At 48.7% G+C, this 20561-nt stretch overlaps 1 protein-coding gene across 1 annotated transcript in view; it reads right to left on the reverse strand.

Annotated features, from left to right (window-relative positions):
- Positions 1-20561, reverse strand: part of COPS4 (COP9 signalosome subunit 4) — an 80488-nt gene that overhangs the window by 14089 nt on the left and 45838 nt on the right. Inside the window, exons 6-7 of the mRNA XM_038759672.1 lie at positions 14880-15030; positions 5457-5627 (exon numbers count right to left, since the gene is read on the reverse strand). Of these exons, the coding sequence (XP_038615600.1) occupies positions 5457-5627; positions 14880-15030 (322 nt within the window). The remainder of the gene's footprint in view (positions 1-5456; positions 5628-14879; positions 15031-20561) is intronic.

The following is a 20561-nucleotide window of genomic DNA, read 5'->3' on the forward strand; positions in this document are numbered from 1 at the left end:
TTGTCATCCACAGTGCCTCCTTCCTTACTTGTCAGTGACGGACAAGGAGTTGCGGAGCCAAGAGGCCTGGGGTTTTTGCCACTGTGGGTTCTCGCACCCTTGTGCTGCCAGATGAGAGTTAAGGAGGGATGTGGTGACTTTGCATCCGCGGAAAAGGGCAGCGGGAGGGGAAGAATGAAGAATTCCTCCTGAGGCACGGCCAACGGCTCTCACGGTGGTATCGCTGTTGCCATCACGAGGTATCAGACAACATGGAGGGGGCTGGCGATTTCCTGAGCACATCACTCCATCAAGCCATCTTAGCGTTTATATGTTTACACTTTGACTTACTAACCGATTACTTCTGTTGCGATGACTTGTATCTCTTTCTCTTATTTACGGTTTACTCGGCCGTTTAAGCCGACTAGCTTTCCTATTTGCTTGTAGGCTCCTTGAGGAGAGGAGCCTAAAAGTCTCTTTTACTTCGGTTTTGTTCCCAAGAAACCCCAGGACGCATTTACAATCGGAAAATTCAGCATCACTACCAGGTTGGGCACTCAGATGCAGTATTCTGCTCCCAGTAGGAACTCAAACAATCAAGTTATTGAGCACTTACTTGGTGCAGAGCACTGTACTAAGCCCTTGGTGAGAGAACAATGCAACCAAGTTGGTAAACTCGTAGTACAACAAAGTAGGTAAACGCACTCATCTGTAAAATGGGGATGAAGACCGTGAGCCCCTCATGGGACAACCTGATTACCTTGTATCTACTCCAGCGCTTAGAACAGTGCTTTGCACATAACAAATACCAACATTATTATTATTACTCCCTGTCCACAAGGAGCTTAGAGTCTAGGTAGGGAGACGGACATTGAAATAAATTATATATTTGTACATAAATGCCGTGGGGCTGAAGGTGGGCTGAAAATCAAGTGCTTAAAGGGTATCTGTCTATGCTTAAAGGGTACAGACGGATCCAAGGACATTGGCAGGATTAAGGGGAAATGAAGACTGAGTAGAGGAAGGCCTCTTGGAGGAGATGGGATTTTTTTTCTAAGACTTTGGAAGTGGGGAGAATGGTGGTTTGCCTTCTACGAAGGGGAACAGAGTTCCAGGCCAGAGGGAGGATGTGGTCAAAGGGGTCAGTGACAAGACGGATGAGACGGTGGCATTAGAGGAACAATGTTTGCGGGCCGGGCTGTTATATGAAATAAGCCAAGTAAGGGAAGGAGGGGGAAAGCTGACTGTTTTAAAGCCCATGGTGAAGAGTTTGTTTGATGAGAATGTGATGGGCAATCACTGGAGGGTGTTGAGGAGACACATGGACTAAATGGTTTCCGAGAAAAATGATTCAGACACCAGCATGACATACGGAATATAGAGGGGAGAGACAGGCGGCAGGGAAGTCAGAGAGGGAGCTGATGTAATAATAATAATAATAATAATAATGGTATTTGTTAAGCGCTTACTATGTGCAAAGCACTGTTCTAAGATGATCAGGTTGTCCCACGTGGGGCTCACAGTCTTAATCCCCATTTTCCAGATGAGGGAACTGAGGCCCAGAGAAGTGAAGTGACTTGCCCAAAGTCACACAGCTGACAAGTGCTTAATACTGTACTGTGAACCCAGGAAGCACTCAATAAATACTATTGTCTCCCCATGTAGACTGTAAATTCCTGATTGGCTGCGTCAACCAACTTTCTTATACCGGACTTTCCCAAATGCTTAGTACAGTGCTGCGCACACAGTAAGTTCACAATAAATTCCATTGATTGACTGATCCAAATAAGAAAGGGTTTTTATTAAAAGAAAAAAAGGTTTCAAATAGGAACTAATCAATTATAATTTCTCCACCTTCTTGGTGGGCCAGTGGAAGTGAGACAGTACACAGTAGGGGAAGTGGAAGGAAACTTGGGACATTACAGTTTTAATCATGGGGAATGGTGCCAAAGAGAACAACAATCCCACGGTTTCTCCAGACAGCCTTCTGTCAGAACTGGAGCAAACACTGGGCTGGATGGCCTATTTATCTGACTCGACAGTGATGTTGCTTCTGTTAAATATCTGAGGCAGACCAGGCGAGAAAGGAAGACGAGTCTTGACCAGGATGAAACAGAAGGGGTGGCATTTTGGCCACTGGTTTCCAATTCCCTTCCCCCAGCAACTGGGAGGGGTGTGTGTGTGTGTGTTCGGTGGGGGAGAACCACAGGTGGAGAGGGACGTGATGGAGGTAAGAGGACTATGGAAGAACAGTAGATCTCCGTAAGGGATGAGTGATTCAAACAAAGGCAGATCAGTTCAGTGTCAAGGTACTGATGAGAACTGGATGACTTTCCGCAGGCCCTATTTTGGGACAGTTGGCTACGGCGCTGCAGGACTGGAAAGAAACATAGGCTAGCAAACAACCAGGCCTCGCTTCCCGTGGGGTTATTTCCCCTGGACTGATGGGACTACAAATTTCATCAACCCCTATGCAGGACGAAGTCCCTCCGAAACGTCTGCAAGCCCAGTTTGGCTCAGGGTCTCTTCCCAACACCCCAAATGATATCAGCCCACCAGCCCCTCTTTATGCTGTCGAGTCGTCTCCAACCCACAGCGACACGATGGACGCGTCTCTCCCATCTGCAATCATTCTGAGAGTGCAACCACAGAGTTTTCTTGGTAAAAATACGGAAGTGGCTTACCATTGCCTCCTTCCGCGCGGTAAACTTGAGTCTCCGCCCTCGACTCTCTCCCCTGCTCCTGCTGCCCAGCACAGGGGAGTTTTGACTTGTAGCAGACTGCCTTCCACTCACAAGCCACTGCTCAATAATAGTAATAATAATGATGGCATTTATTAAGCGCTTACTATGTGCAAAGCACTGTTCTAAGCGCTGGGGAGGCTGCAAGGTGATCACGGTGTCCCACGTGGGGCTCCCAGTCTTCATCCCCATTTTCCAGATGAGGGAACTGAGGGCCAGAGAAGTGAAGCGACTTGCCCCAAGTCACACAGCTGACAAGTGGTGGAGCCGGGATTTGAACCCTTGACCTCTGACTCCAAGGTAGGAATAGAATGCGTACGCCTCTGCTTGACTCTCCCTCCCGTAGTCGAGACTGGTAGAGCACTGGAAACTCCCCAGCTGTGATCCTGAGAGGGGTCAGCCCCTCTAGAACTAATATATTAATTTATACCCTACCTCAGCAATTGTGTTTAAATTATTTCCATTGTCCGTTCAATTATTTATTCTGATTGTTCTACTCTGAAATATTTGTCTGTCTGTCTTCCCCACTGCAAGCGCCTTGTGGGCAGGGAAAATGTTTCTTGCTTCTATTATTTTCTCAAATGCTTAGTACTATGACTGGCATCAGGAACTCAATAAATACGAACGACTACTATCATTACTACAACTACTACTAGAAAAGCAGCGTGGCTCAGGGGAAAGAGCAGGGGCCTTGGAGTCAGAGGTCATGGGTTCAAATCCCAGCTCTGTCAGCTGTGGGACTTTGGGCAAGTCACTTCACTTCTCTGGGCCTCAGTTACCTCATCTGGAAAATGGGGATTAAGGCTGTGAGCCCCCCGTGGGACAACCTGATCACCTTGTAACCTAGCCAGCGCTTAGAACAGTGCTTTGCACATAGTAAGCGCTTAATAAATGTCATTATTATTATTATTGCTACTACTCCAACTATCTCTAGCATAGCATTCAGGGACCACAACCCAGAGCCTAGACAGATCCTGGATTTTGAGTCCACGGAAGGCTCTTGTCTCTCTCCCCTCTCCAGTACTGCTGCCCAGATGGTTTCTCTGCCCAGCACAGGAATAAAATTTGTGCGACGGAAGGGTCTGAGAATAAAGCACATTTTAGACTTCTCAGATCAAACCAACTGTCCAGATTCCTAACTACTGGGGCACAAATTAACGAAGTGTTCCAGTACTTGTAAAGCACCTTTACCCTGAGTTCAGACACACAGTTTTTAGCCCGACTCAGGGCTAGTGTCAGGGCTTAACATATATGGATTAGGTTCATTCATTCAGTTGTATTTACTGAGCGCTTACTGTGTGCAAAGCACTGTGCTAAGCGCTTGGGAAGTACAAGCTGGCAACATATAGAGATGGTCCTTACCCAACAACGGGTTCTCCAGTCAAATGTTCCGCGGCTATGCCAGCTGTGACTTTTTCTTTATGAATTTTCCCGATAACTAAGTCTCCGCAATTGGGTTGGGGCACATTAGGATTCAAATGGTAGCCTGCTCATCAACCCTGATTTGATTTTTTCACTCAGATTAGGAAAAGGGGGCACTTGCTGAACGCTAAATGAGTGCGCCGTTCATGCAAACCTGTGGTCTCTACTTCAGGCTAATGATTTTTGTTTTTTGTTAATTCGCCTCCTCTGTTTGACTGAAAGCTTCCTGAAGAGAAGGCCGTGCCTTGTCTTTCCTTTCACTGTCCCCTAAAGGACAGAGGGCCCTCAAATACTAATGAACGAACCGATCGCGGCAGCAGTTCTAACGAGCAGGGGCCAGAAACCTACGACTTGCCAGTTCCATATGGCTCTTCTGAAAATCAAATATGGCTCTTGAGCACGGACACTCAACCACAAAGTAGGCAGCTGTGAAGGAGACACCAACTGCCTGGCCCTTACAGCAAATAATTACACAGGAAGCCGGGCAGGAGGTAGTTGGCTCAACACACCACACCCCTTTGAGCAACAAAAGGGCCTAAGGGGTGCCCAGATGGCAGCCCGATGCCTCACTGGACAGCAAAATGAACAAGAGCTGAAGTGGGCTAGCTGAGTTGGCAGGATCGGAGATGACTCGTTCCCAACGCAAGCCACGGGCAGGAGGAATCTCCGAGCTGGGAATCATGCCGTCCTAAAGACAACTACCGGTGCGCTGAGTGCCAAGCAGCAGGGGGTGAGTTCAGCCACAGAGCCAGGTGCTGTTAAGTATTCACTGCAAGCCCCACGCGTACCAAATCCAGGAGCAGGAGAGTTAAGTGGAAGCGAGGGAAGGAAACAACCAGATTTAGGTCCGTCCGGCCCTCTCTCCCACTTGTAAGGTAGGGCAAACCCTGGTCTTCCCAAATCCCCCTTGCCCCTCTTCAACTTTTTTTCTGCTGGAGAGTTTTCTCCAAACTGAGCCCAGGGGAGGAAACAGAAATGGAGTAACAGCACGGGCCCCAGCCTTCCTCTTTCCCTCCCGGCCTGCTAGCTTTCAGAGCTGGGAGGGAAGCAAGGAGTCAGGGGGACGGGGATGAAGAGCAGAGGCGGGGCAAAGCTGAAAGATCCCCTCCCTCCAACTGGCGCAAGATGCAAAGACAACTCCCAGGTCAGAGTTCTCCGGGAACTCTCAAAATGACATGGATTACACGGAGGTATATTAAAGTTAGCATACTACGGATGGACGGGCCTAATTCTATGGGCTCCTGGAAGAAAAGAACACGTGGTTTACAAAGCTGGCTCACAGGAATCGTCACCATACTTATAATCTGTTTATACCATCTGCTGTAGTTGCTTTTTGGTGAGGCATCAACATTGCAGCAAATTCCTGAAGCTGATTTCCTCTGATGATTCTGTCTAGATACATCTTCTCTAGGATTCCGTAGGCTGCGAGTTGCTGGCATCTTTCATCCTTAAATAGGGTGGCTAACATACGAGAACGCTGCTGCCCTAAAGAAACGCACAACAAAAGCAGTGTCATTGGTTTCCCAGGTAAAAATATTTCGTTTTTGTGATTTCTTTTCATATTAATCAGAAACACATTCTTGACAAAACCACATAAGGTCACGAGCATTGCCGGACCGTAAAAGGCTTGTCATCATTGATATCACAATACAACATCTATAAATAATTGTGTTTTGTGCTCAAAGAAGCGAGTAAAAATTAACCTCTTGGAGAGTAGGTGGGCCGAAAGAGTCAATATGGGACCCACGGCCCCAAACCACACAAAGAATATCCTTTATTGTGTTTCTGGTCTTCATTCTGGCCAGTCAGCCTACTGGGAAGCCCAGTTTAGTTTTGGAGAGGCTGGTGATTTTCATGGTGGGGAGGAAGAGGCCCTTTTCTAGTCCCCAATCATTAGAGCATTCACAGTGCAGCGCTTAGAACAGTGTTTGGCACATACTAAGTGCTTAACAAATACCATCATCATTACTATTATTTTATTGTAAGGAAAAAGAAAAATGTTCATATTCTGTAAAATTTTCTTAGAGCCAGAACTGCTTCAACATATCCCATCTTAAGCACTGAATGATTCTATTAAATGGAGACTTTAGTGTAAACCAAGTTTTAAAGATGTATCACAAACATTATCTGTTATAAAAGTAGGTTAAATGGCAGGGCTTGCTGTGGGAAGAACATTCTCAAAAAAAAAAAAACTAAACTAAATACAGCATCACCAAACCAGAGGACTTTCATTTTAGTTTCTTTCCCTTTTAAGTTGTTTTCCATAAACACAACTGGATACTATTTTAATCACAAGGTTGTTTTTTTTAACAGAATTAGCTACAGTGTTGTATAAATGGGAATCACTGACATTCAGAGAAAAAAACAAATTAAAGAAAAAGCAGCTGCCACCCAACCATCTAATATATTCTTTACTTTTATCATCAACATTAACCAACTAGCAAAGCACTATTAATCAAAAGTAGGGGTCTTCACCCAGGGTAAAAAAACCAAAACAGACGTCGTAAATTATGAATTGTTCCAAACCACTGGCGATATTTAAAATTTCAGTCAAAGTTACAGCCATTACAGCAGATAATGGTGAAATTCAGGGTGAAGAAATAGAGGAGGAGGGTCAAGAAGAGCTGATGAAAAGACAGCCCCAAGGCTTTGAGGCTTTACTGTATTTTTTTGAGAGAAGAGTGACGAATGTGAGGGAGCGGTGTGTAATTAACGTGAAACCTTGAGACCACACTGTCGCTGCCCTACCGGCTTGTGTGCATGTGTGAATGTGTGTATCGAGACCCTCGTGTCTCTCTCCACTTCAATCCATACTTCATGCTGCTGCCCGGATTATCTTTGTCCAGAAATGCTCTGGGCATATTACTCCCCTCCTCAATAATCTCCAGTGGCTACCAATCAATCTGCGCATCAGGCAGAAACTCCTCACCCTGGGCTTCAAGGCTGTCCATCACCTTGCCCCCTCCTACCTCACCTCCCTTCTCTCCTTCTCCAGCCCAGCCCGCACCCTCCGCTCCTCCACCGCTAATCTCCTCACCGTACCTCGTTCTCGCCTGTCCCGCCATCGACCCCCGGCCCACGTCATCCCCCGGGCCTGGAATGCCCCCAATCCCTCTGCCCATCCGCCAAGCTAGCTCTCTTCCTCCCTTCAAGGCCCTGCTGAGAGCTCACCTCCTCCAGGAGGCCTTCCCAGACTGAGCCCTTTCCTTCCTCTCCCCCTCGTCCCCCTCTCCATCCCCCCATCTTACCTGCTGCCCTTCCCCACAGCACCTGTATATATGTATATATGTTTGTACATATTTATTACTCTATTTATTTTACTTGTACATATCTATTCTATTTATTTTATTTTGTTAGTATGTTTGGTTTTGTTCTCTGTCTCCCCCTTTTAGACTATGAGCCCACTGTTGGGTAGGGACTGTCTCTATATGTTGCCAATTTGCACTTCCCAAGCGCTTAGTACAGTGCTCTGCACACAGTAAGCGCTCAATAAATACGATTGATGATGATTTGTAAGTACATGCATGATGTTGACTTTGTGCAATCTGGCTTCTTGCCCCTCTATTCCAAGGAAAGTGCCCTGAGGTTGTGGGGAAGTTCAGTGGTTGGGGCCTTCCACTTGTTCCTTCTCTTCCAACTGTCCCCTCTGAACTATTGTTGTTGTGCCTCTAGGCCTGCTTGACTGTCTCCTAACCATTAAGTGAACAAGAGCAGTCACTTAACTTCTCCGTGCCTCGGTTACTTCATCTGCAAAATGGGGATTAAAATTGTGGGAGCCCCCCGTGGGACAACCTGATCACCTTGTAACCACCCCAGCGCTTAGTACGCGCTTAACAAATACCAACATTATTATTATTAATTCCAGTCCCTAGAGTCCCTAGGAGTGGAAGAAGACGGGATGAAATGTGGTAGACTGTGAGCCCGTTGTTGGGTAGGGACCGTCTCTATATGTTGCCGACTTGTACTTCCCAAGCGCTTAGTACAGCATTCTGCACACAGTAAGCGCTCAATAAATACGATTGAATGAATGAATGGCAGGCCTTTAGGCCTGGACTCCAGTTTGGCCAAGCCACCACTTATTCCACATGGGCACATCACGTATCTTCTCCTCCTTTGTTTGCCTGCCTTATCAGGGAGCTTGGTAGTCAACGTCCTGAGACAGGATGGAGCTGTTCCTTCCTCAGTAATAATAATAATAATGATGGCATTTATTAAGCGCCTACTATGTGCAAAGCACTGTTCTAAGCGCTGGGGAGGTTACAAGGTGATCAGGTTGGCCCACGGGGGCTCAGTCTTCATCCCCATTTTACAGATGAGGCCCAGAGAAGTGAAGTGACTCGCCCAAAGTCACCCAGCTGACAAGTGGCGGAGCCGGGATTTGAACCCGTGACCTCTTGACTCCAAAGCTCGTGCTCTTTCCACTGGGCCACGCTGCTTTTCTTCTCCTACACCACTTTGATTCCTGTATCAACCTCCTTGCTGACCTCCCTGCCTCCGATTATCTCCCCACTCTAGTCCCTATTTCACTCTACTGCCAGATCATTTTTCTACAAAAACGTTCAGTCCCCGTCACCCCACTCAAGAAATTCCAGTTGTTGCCCAGCAAAAAATCCCCCTCAATCACCTTGCCCCCACCTAGAGAAGCAGCATGGCTCAGTGGCAAGAGCCTGGGCTCGGGAATCAGAGGTCACGGGTTCTAATCCCAACTCCCCCCCTTAATAATAATAATAATAATGATGGCATTTGTTAAACGCTTACTATGTGCAAAGCACTGTTCTAAGCGCCCTTCTCATTCATTCATTCGTATTTATTGAGTGCTTACTGTGTGCAGAGCACTGTACTAAGCACTTGGGAAGTACAAGTTGGCAACATATAGAGACGGTCCCTACCCAACACTGGGCTGTGTGACTTTGGGCCAGTCACTTCACTTCTCTGAGCCTCAGTTCCCTCATCTGGAAAATGGGGATGAAGACTGCCCTCCCTCTGCCCATCTGCCAAGCTAGCTCTCTTCCTCCCTTCAAGGCCCTACTGAGAGCTCACCTCCTCCAGGAGGCCTTCCCAGACTGAGCCCCTTCCTTCCTCTCCCCCTCATCCCCCTCTCCATCCCCATCTTACCTTCTTCCCTTCCCCAGAGCACCTGTATATATGTATATATGTTTGTACATATTTATTACTCTATTTATTTATTTAACTTCTACATATCTATTCTATTTATTTTATTTTGTTAGTATGTTTGATTTTGTTCTCCATCTCCTCCTTTTAGACTGTGAGTCCACTGTTCGGTAGGGACTGTCTCTATATGTTGCCAACTTGGACTTCCCAAGCGCTTGGTACAGTGCTCTGCACACAGTAAGCGCTCAATAAATACGATTGATTGATTGATTGACTGGGAGCCCCCCCATGGGACAACCTGATCACCTTGTATCCCCCGCCAGCGCTTCAAACAGTGCTTTGCACATAGTAAGCGCTTAACAAATGCCATCATTATTATTATTACCTCACCTCACTATTCTCCTACTACAAACCCGGCCGGCAAACTTTGTTCCTCTGAAGCTAACCTTCTCACTGTGCCTCCATCTTGTCTATCTCGCTGCCCACCTCCCGCCCAAATCCCGTCTCTGGCCACTCTCCCTCCTCATATCGGACGGATAATTGCTCTCCCCCAAGGCCCATCTCCTCCAAGAAGCCTTCCCCGATTAAACCCACCCTTCCTCTTCTCCCGTTCCCTTCTGCGTCACCCTGACTTGCTTCCTTCATTCATCCTCCCTCCCGGCCCTTATGCACACATCCATAATCTATCGATTTATATTAATGTCCGTCTCTCCCTCTAGACTATAAGCTCGCTGTGACTTGCTTCCTTCATTCATCCTCCCTCCCGGCCCTTATGAACACATCCATAATTTACTGATTTATATTAATGTCCGTCTCTCCCTCTAGCCTGTAAGCTCACTGGGAAGCACTCAATCATTCCTCTGATTGTATTTACTGAGCGCTTACTGTGTGCGAAGCACTAGGGAGAATACAACAGTAAACAGACACATTCCTTCTCCACAACGTGCTCACAGTCTAGAGAGGAAGACAGACATTAACATACATAACTAAATAAATAAATTACAGATATATACATAAGTGCCGTGGGGCAGGGAGGGGATGAATGAAGGGAGCAAGTAAGAGCAACAGAGAATGTGTCTGTTATATTGTGGTGTGACACTCTCCCAAGATAACCTGACCACCTTGTAACCTCCCCAGTGCTTAGAACAGTGCTTGGCACATAGTAAGCACTTCATAAATGCCGTTATTATTATTATTATCACTTAGTACAGTGCCCTGCACACAGTAAGTGCTCAATAAATAAGTGCCCTCTCCATCCCCCCCCCCCCCCCCCACAGCACCTGTATATATGTTTGTACAGATTTATTACTCTATTTTACTTGGACATATTTACTATTCTATGTATTTTATTTTGTTAATACGCTTTGTTTTGTTGCCTGTCTCCCCCTTCTACACTGTGAGCCTGCTGTCGGGTAGGGACCGTCTCTATATGTTGCCAACTTGTACCTCCCAAGCGCTCAGTACAGTGCTCTGCACACAGTAAGCGCTCAATAAATACGATTGAATGAACGAATAATCCCGGCTCTGCCGCTTGTCTGCAGTATGACCCTGGGCAAGTCACTTCAATTCTCTGTGCCTCGGTTACCTCAGCTGTAAAATGGGGATTGAGACAGTGAGCCCCAGGTGGGACAAGGACTGTGTCCAACCCGACTTGCTTGCACCCACCCCAGCACTTAGCACATAGTAAGCGCTTAACGAACACCACAATTACTATTATTATTATAATGCTTCTAGACTGTGAACCCGCTGTTGGGTAGGGACCGTCTCTATAGGTTGCCACCTTGTACTTCCCAAGCGCTTAGTACAGTGCTCAGCACACAGTACGCGCTCAATAAATGACTGAATGAATGAATGTCTCCCCCCTTCTAGACTGTGAGCCCGCTGTTGGGTGGGGACCGTCTCTAGATGTTGCCAACTTGGACTTCCCAAGCGCTCAGTACAGTGCTCGGCACACAGTAAGCGCTCAATAAATACGATTGAATGAATGAATGATGAGGTAACTGCGGCACAGAGAAGTGAAGCGACTTGCCCAAAGTCACTCAACAGACATGTGACGGAGCCAGGATGACCAAGCCATCAACTGCCAACCCATTCAACATCAATCGTATTTATTGAGCGCTTACTATGTGCAGAGCACTGTACTAAGCGCTTGGGAAGTACAAATTGGCAACACATAGATGATCTCTTTTATTATTATTATTATTGACCACATCATTCCTCTGGCCTGAAACTTCCTCCCCGTTCATATTCACCAGACCACTCCCCTCCCGACCTCCGAAGCCCCCCTAAAATCATATCACCTCCAAGAAACTTTCCCTAATAATAATGACGGCATTTATTAAGCGCTTACCATGTGCACAGCACTGTTCTAAGCGCTGGGGAGGTTACAAGGTGATCAGGTGGTCCCACGGCGGGCTCACGGTCTTTAATCCCCGTTTGATGAGGAAGCTGAGGCCCAGAGAAGTGACTTGCCCCCAAGTCACCCAGCTGACAACTGGCGGGGCCGGGATTTGAACCCTTGACCTCGGACTCCAAAGCCCGGGCTCTTTCCACTGAGCCACGCTGCTTCTCCACACCTCCTTTCCCTACCATATTCACCCTCCCCTCTGAGTTGCCTACGCAACCGCGTGCGTACCCATCCATAGCCCCACGGCATTTACATACATACTCTTATACTCTGCCACTTCCCCTATCCGTAATTTATTTTAATGTCTGTCCCCTCTCTAAACGGGGTCATTTTCTCGTGAGCAGGGATCGGTTCTGCCCGTTCTACTGTATCGCATTGCGATCGGTCAATCGATACTATTTATTGAGTGCTTACTGTGTGCAGGGCACTGAAGAGAGGCAGCGTGGTTTAGTGGAAATAACCCGGGCTTGGGAGTCGGAGGCCATGGGTTCATTCATTCATTCATTCATTCAATCGTATTTACTGAGCGCTTACTGTGTGCAGAGCACTGGACTAAGCGCTTGGGAAGTCCAATTGGCAACATCTAGAGACTGTCCCTACCCAACAGCGGGCTCACAGTCTAGAAGGGGGAGACACGCAACAAATCAAAACATATTTTCTAATCCCAGCTCCGCCACTTGTCAGCTGTGTGGCTTTGGGCGAGTCGCTTCACTTCTCTGGGCCTCAGTTCCCTCATCTGTGAAATGGGGATTAAGATTGTGAGCCCTATGTGGGACCACTTGATTAACTTGTATCTACTCCAGTGCTTAGAGCAGTGCTTGGCACACGGTAAGTGCTTAACAAATACCATCGTCACTGTACTAAACCCTTGGCAGAGTACAATATAACAAAGATGGCAGACCCATTCGCTGCCCAGATGAGTTTACAATCTGAAGGGAAGACGCGCTAACATAACCCGGATGAGTTTACAATCTATTTACATTAACGTAAATAAAATAAAGTGTACTTTTCTGAGTGTTTAGTACAACGCTTAGCACTCAGTAAATGCTCAATAAATACCAATGATTGATTACACACATTTGGATATGCGCATTATGTGTTAACGGATGTAGGGAGGCTTCATTCAATTTTTGTGAGGGTGGTTATGGCTTTTAGGTGTGTGTGGGTGTGGTGACATTCATTCAATCGTATTTATTGAGCGCTTACTGTGTGCAGAGCACTGTACTAAGCGCTTGGGAAGTCCAAGTCGGCAACATATAGAGACGGTCCCTACCCAACAGCGGGTTCACAGTCTAGAAGGGGGAGACGGACAACAAAACAAAATTTGTAGACAGGTGTCAAAATCGTCTGTGTTTGTTTCCGCATGGAGGTATGGGAATCGGTATGGGTATAGAGAAGCAGCGTGGCTCAGTGGAAAGAGCCCGGGCTTTGGAGTCAGAGGTCATGGGTTCAAATCCCGGCTCCGCCAATTGTCAGCTGGGTGACTTTGGGCAAGTCACTTCACTTCTCTGGGCCTCAGTTACCTCATCTGTAAAATGGGGATTAAGACTGTGAGCCCCCTGTGGGACAACCTGATCACCTCATATGGCCCGCAGCGCTCAGAACAGTGCTTTGCACACAGTAAGCGCTTAACAAATGCCATCATTATTATTGGAGAAGCAGCATGGCTCAGTGGAAAGAGCCCGGGCTTTGGAGTCAGAGGTCACGGGTTCAAATCCCGGCTCCGCCAATTGTCAGCTGTGTGACTTTGGGCGAGTCACTTCACTTCTCTGGGCCTCAGTTACCTCATCTGGAAAATGGGGATTAAGACTGTGAGCCCCCTGTGGGACAACCTGATCCCCTTGTATGCCCCGTGGTGCTCAGAACAGTGCTTTGCACATAGTAAGCGCTTAACAAATGCCATCATTATTATTTGAGAAGCAGCATGGCTCAGTGGAAAGAGCCCGGGCTTTGGAGTCAGAGGTCATGGGTGCAAATCCCGGCTCCGCCAATTGTCAGCTGGGTGACTTTGGGCAAGTCACTTCACTTCTCTGGGCCTCAGTTACCTCATCTGGAAAATGGGGATTAAAAACTGTGAGCCCCCCGTGGGACAACCTTGTAACCTTTCCAGCGCTTAGAACAGTGCTTTACACATAGTAAGCACTTAATAAATGCCATCATTATTATTATTCACTCATTCATTCATTCAATCGTATTTACTGAGCACTTCCTGTGTGCAGAGCACTGTACTAAGTGCTTCGGAAGCACAAGTTGGATTATTATTATTATTATTAATCAATACTATTATTATTAATCTGGGGTAAGAGTACCAATGGGGCCAGGGAAGGAAGGAAGTGAGAAGGAAGAGGGAGGAAATGAATGGCAAAGAAGAGGAAGAGAAGGAAGAGGAAGAAATAACTTGCAGTTCCCAAGTGCTTAGTACAGTGCTCTGCACACAGTAAGCGCTCAATAAATACGATTGAATGAATGAATGAATGAAATAAGAAGAAGAGGAGGAAAAAAAAGGAAGAGAGAGGGAAGGTGGAGGAAAGGAAGAAAGGAAGAGAAAATAGGAAGGGAATGAGAAACACCACCCTGTTCTCCCTTGTAGTTTCTGTGGTCTGGGCCTGAACTGATTGATTTGTTTCAATCCCAGTGCTTAAAACAGTGCGGTGTCAAGCTTATTTGACACACAGTAAGGGTTTAATTAATCCCATTACTTAAGGAAAAAAAAGGACGCCATGCTCATTCTACTATTATATCTTTATTCTTCCTGTGGCTCTGACAACTGAAGACATTTGGACTGGTCTTTCCCCACTTTAGACGATAAGCCTTTGAGGGAAGGAACTCCTTCGTTTGCTTCTAAGCAAGTAATCTAAGTAATAATAATAATAATAATGATAGAATTTATTAAACGCTTACTATGTGCAAAGCACCGTTCTAAGCTCTGGGGAGGTTTCAAGGTGATCAGGTGGCCCCACGGGGGGCTCACAGTCTTCATCCCCATTTTTCACAGATGAGGGAACTGAGGCCCAGAGAAGTGGACTAGCCCAAAGTCACACGGCTGACAAGTGGGGGAGCCGGGATTTGAACCCATGACCTTGGACTCTTTCCACAGAGCCACGCTTCTCACACAGTAGGCCCTCAAAAAACACCAGTGCTTGACTGGGAAGTGCCGTTTCGGATGACAACCTCATGTTTTATTTCAAAGATAAGAGACGGGTAGAGAGTGAATTTACCTGCTGACGCTAAGATGGTACAGTGTAAGGCATGTTTCAACGCCTCCAGCCTTTCACTTTCATGGACTATCGTCTTGTACGACAGCTCGTTGTACCTCTGGGCGGCTTCAATGAATTTTCTTCGGTAATCGAGAACGCGGGCATAGCAAACCTGGAGGGAGGACATGTTTGCGGTTAGTCCAAACGGAGCATCAGAAGACTCGCCCGCACCTGGGCGCTTCCCCGGCTGTTCGGAAATACCCTGACGTGGTGCCGGGATCCCGCCTAACCGGAATCGAGATGGCGGCGACGACCGCGGGGCTCTGAGGGGCAGCGGCAACGGTGCCAGAGGTCCAATGTGGAGCAACTCCTCCAGACCCCCGCATAAAAGGGAAGGGAGGCTGACCCCATCAGCCCCCTCTCCCCATATGCTGAGCCTTCCGGCCCCTCGCGCTCGCGACGGAGGCCTACGCTCGCTCCTGAGGGAAAGGACGCCGACCATCCCAACGCCCGCTTGACGGACCCCGGGGCCAAAAACACTGAAACAAGGGGAGGGTCTCCACCACCGTGCCCACCGGGATCTATCCGGGGACGGGATCCCCAGCCCTCCGGCCCTTCCCCTCACACGGAGGCCTAAGACCCGGCCAGAGAGAAGGGCCGCCGACCACCCCACTATCCGCTCAGCAAGACAAGGGGGAAAAGACCGAAATAAAGAGAGGGGCTCCACCCCACCGCTTCTCCCCCGACAGCGGAGGGGTCGGGCATCGTTTCCGCCCCAGACGGAAGGAAGGGACGCTGAACGCCCCCATCCCCTCCCTTCCCACAGAAGGCCTAAGATCGAGCCAGAGAGAAGGGCCACGACCACCCGGCACCCAGTCGGCAAGCCACGGGACAAAAAACTGAGACGACGGGAGGGTCTCCACGCCGCCCCCCAACCCCCTCACGCATGGCTCAGTGGAAAGAGCCCGGGCTTTGGAGTCGGAGGTCATGGGTTCAAATCCCGGCTCCGCCACTTGGCAGCTGGGTGACTTTGGGCGAGTCACTTCACTTCTCTGGGCCTCAGCTCCCTCATCTGCAAAATGGGGATTAAGACCGTGAGCCCCACGTGGGACAACCTCATCACCTCCCCAGCGCTTCCAAGAGTGCTTTGCACATAGTAAGCGCTTAATAAATGCCATCATTATTATTATTATTATCATCCCCTTCTAGAGAAATCTGCCACAGCCCACTGGCCCAACAAATCAGATGCTGCAACTCAGGACTTTCTTTCTCTTACGCCCTAACCCCGTGGTGTGCCTTCACACTCCCCTCCCTCTGGGCTCCCTTCCCTACAGCATCCCTCTTCATTCTCCTCCCCACAAGCCAGTCCTCCTCGGTGCGCTTCCAACGTCTCCCTGCTCCTTTCCCCTGCCCCATCCCAGTCATCCCGTCCCCACAGCTCCCTCCCTCTCCGTGAACTGGTCCCTGCCGGCTCATCCCCATTCAATCCCTTCTCGCCCCGTCCCGACCCCTTCAGCCAAGTGCAGCCTTTGGAACCCCAACTCCACCACGGGGAAGTTTCCCTTCATTATTGGCCCGTTCCTGTCCTGGTCACTCCTCCTCTTCGCGATCACTGAAACCTGGCTCTCACCAAATGACACAGTCGCCCCTGCTGCTCTCTCCAGTGGGGGCTTCTTCTTCTCCCACTCCCCCCACTCACCGGGAAAGGAGGAAGTGTCGGCTTCCTTCTTGCGTCCCAATGCCGCTTTCGCACCATTCCACCTCCCCCATCCCTTTTCTTTCTCTTCCTTCGAAGCCCATATGATGATGATGATGATGGCATTTGTTTAAGCGCTTACTATGTGCCAAGCGCTGGGGAGAATACAAGGTGATCAGATTGTCCCACGTGGGGCTCACAGTCCTCATCCCCATTTTCCAGATGAGGTAACTGAGGACCAGAGAAGTGACTTGCCCAAAGTCACCCAACTGACAGTTGGTGGAGCCGGGATTTGAACCCAGGACGTCTGGCTCTCAAGCCCGTGCTCTTTCCTTTGAGCCATGCTGCTTCTCTGCATATCATCCGCCTCTACCACCCCCTCCGGATTCTAGTAACCGTCATCTACCTCCCCCAAGGTCCCAACTCCAACTTAACCATTTTGATCCCTTTCTCACATTCCTCCCTTCTGTCCTTCCCAGACTTTCCCGTCACCGTAGACGGCACCACCATCCGTCCCGTCTCACATTCCTCCTTTCTGTCCTCCCCCAGACCTTCCCGTCACCGTAGACGGCACCACCATCCGTCCCGTCTCACGTTCCTCCCTTCTGTCCTCTCCCAGACTTTCCCGTCACTGTAGGCGGCATCGTCTCACAAGCCCGTAACCTTGGCATTATCCTTAACTCCTCTCCCTCCTTCAACCCGCATATTCAATCCCTCATCAAATCCGGCGCTTAGAGCAGTGCTTTGCACATAGTAAGCGCTTAATAAATGCCATTATTATTACTATTATTAAATCCTGTCGGTCTCACCTCCACAACATAGCTAATATCCACCCTTTCCTCTCCATCCAAACTGCTACTGTGTTAATAAAGACAATCATCCAATCCCACCTGGAGTACCACATCAGCCTCCTTGCTGATGTCCCCACCTCCCTCTCACCACTCCAGTCCATACTTCACTCCGCTGCCCGGATCATCTTTCTACAGAAATGTTCACCCACCCCCCAATCAAAAATCGCCAGCGTCCGTCTACCCACCATTGGAGCAAATATAAACTCCTCGCCATTGGCTTTAAAGTACTCCATCACCTTGCCCCCTCCTACCTCGCCAAGCTTCTCGCCTCCTACAACCCAGCCTTGCTAAGTTTCTCACTGCGCTTTGATCTCACCTGTCCCGTCACCAACCCCTGGCCCACGTTCTACCTCTGGCGTGGAACGCCCTACCTCCTCAAATTCTCCAATTACTCTCCTTACCGAAGGCCCATCTCCTCCGAGAGGCCTTCCCAGACTAAGCCCCACTTTTCCTCACCTCCCACTCCCTTCTGCGTCGCGCTGACTTGCTCCCTTTGCTCTTCCCCGCTTCTCCTTGCCCCACAGCACTTACGTATATACCTGTAACTTATTTATATTGATGTCTGTTTGTACTGATGTCTGTCTGCCCTTCCTCTAGACTGTCTGCTCATTGTGGGCAGGGACTGCCACTCTATTGCTGTAGTCTACTTTTCCAAGTGCTCAGTCCAGTGTTCTGCACATAGAAAGTGCTTAATAAATACAATTTAATGAATACAAGAACAAATCTTTCTCCTTGCCTACCCTGATCCTTGGGGACTTCAATATTCTGTTTATGATGACCCTTCTGCTGCCCGACTTCGATCACTGCTCAATTCCGCTGACTTCCTGCTCCACCCCACCTCACCCACTAACTTGGCCACACAATTGATCTCATCAACTCCAGCCACTGCAACAATCTTTCCCCCTCATCACCTCCGAAATCCCTCTATCTGACCACAACGTCCTCCCCATAAATCTGTACTGTTCCCCCCCAGAAACCTCCAATCTTTGGAGCCCATCTAATTTTTTCAACTCATCATGCCCCATTCAAGCTCCACATCCCAACCACCTTTCCTTGATGACCAAATTGACACGCCCAACCCCGCCCTCTCTACCGAACTCAACTCACTCGCTCCCCTACCCCTTCGTCAATCTCGTACCGCTGACCCACGGCCCTGAATCACTTCTACAGCCCGCCTTCTTCACTCCTGTGCGCACGCCGCAGAGTGTTGGTGGTGGAAATCTAGATATCGGGCGGACCTCGTCCACTTCAAGTTTATCCTTGCGTGCCTTAACGCTGCCCTCTCCTCGGCCTGACAAAATTATTTCTCCATCCTTATTGACATCTGTGTCCATCGCCCTCACCAGTTGTTCTACAAGTTTAACTCCCTCCTTAACCTCCCTGTCGCCCCCACCTCTCCCATCCCTTGTCCCCAGTGACCCGGCCACTCGCTTCATCAAGAAAATTGACACCATCAGGCGTGATCTCCCTCAAATTTCCCTAGCCCCTCTTCAACCCCTTCTCCAACTCTCCCATCTTTCCCACCGGTATCTCTAGTAATCTCCCGCCTTCTCTCAAAATCCACCGCCTCCGCATCCAACCCTATTCCTTCGCACCTCTGCACCAAAATACTTGCCACCTCCTTTCTTTCCTCCGTAACAGCCATCTTCAACTGCTCCCTCTCCAATGGCTTCTTCCCTACTGCCTTTAAATATGCCCGTATCTTCCCTATCCTAAAAAACCCTCCCTTGACACCACAGCTTCTTGCAGTTACAGCCCCATCTCCCTCCCTCCCATTCCTCTCCACTGTCTATATCCACTGTCTCAAATTCCCCTCTTCCAATTCTCTCCTTGACCCCCTCCAATCTGGTTTCCATTCCCTTCACTCCACAGAAACCACCCTCTCAAATGTCACCAATGATCTGCTTCTTGCCAAATCCAACGGCCTCTACTCCATCCTAATCCTCCTCGACCTCTCGGCCGCTTCTGGCACCGTCTACCAAAACCTTCTCCTGGAAACATTATCCAACCTCGGCTTCACCAACACTGTCCTCTCCCGGTGCTCCTTCTATCTCTCTGGCCGTTCATTCTCAGTCTCTTTCGGGCTCCTCCTCTGCCTCCCACCCCCTAACTTTGGGTGTCCCCTGAGGTTCAGTTCTGGACTCCCTCCTGTTTTCCATCTACACCCGCTCCCTTGGAAAACTCATTAGCTCACACGGCTTCAATGATCACCTCTATGCTGATGAGACCCAAATCTACATCTCCAGCCCTGATCTCTCTGCCTCTCTGCAGTCTCGCAGTTCCTCCTGCCTTCGAGACATCTTCACTTGGATGTCCACCTGCCACCTCAACCTTATTATGGCTAACACTGAACTTATCTTCCCACCGAAGCCCTGTTCTCCCACCCACTTTCCCATCACCGTAGACGGCACCACCATCCTTCCTGTCTCACAAGCCTGTAACCTTGGCTTTATCCTTGATTCCTCTCTCTCATTCAACTCACCTATTCAAGACATCTCTACATCCTGTCAGTTCTACCTTCATGACATCAATAAAATCCACCCCTTCCTCTCCAAACTGCTACCACTTACCCTATCCTGCTTTATTCTATCGGCTTCCCTGCTGACCTCCCTGCCTCCTTTCTCTCCCCACTCCAGTCCATACGCCCCTCTGCTGCCGGGATCGTTTTCCTTCCAAAACTTTCAGACCAGGCTTCCCTGCTCCTCAAGAAACTCCAGTGGTTGCCCATCCACCTCCACATCAAACAAAAACTCCTCACCGTTGGCTTTAAAGCAATCATCTTGCCCCCTTCTACCTCAATTTCCTACTCACCTAATATAACTCAGCCGCACTAATGCTAACCCGCTCACTGTATCTCGATCTCATCTATCTCGCCACCGACTTTTCGCCCACATCCTACCTCTCGCCTGCAATGCCCTCCCTCCTCATATAAGACAGATAATTGCTCTCCCCCACTTCAAGGCCTTATTGAAGGCACATCTCCCCCAAGAAGCCTTGCCCGACTAAGCTCTCCTCTCCTCCCACTCCCTTCTTTGTCGCCGATTTGCTCCCTTCATTCATCCTCCCTCCCATCCCCAGAGCACATATGTATATTATCTGTTATTTATTTATATATTTATATTAACACCTGTCTCCCCCTCTAGACTGTGAGCTCCT

The sequence above is a fragment of the Tachyglossus aculeatus genome, chromosome 17 (genome assembly GCF_015852505.1).
Source record: "Tachyglossus aculeatus isolate mTacAcu1 chromosome 17, mTacAcu1.pri, whole genome shotgun sequence".
In the NCBI taxonomy this organism is placed as follows: Eukaryota; Metazoa; Chordata; class Mammalia; order Monotremata; family Tachyglossidae; genus Tachyglossus; species Tachyglossus aculeatus.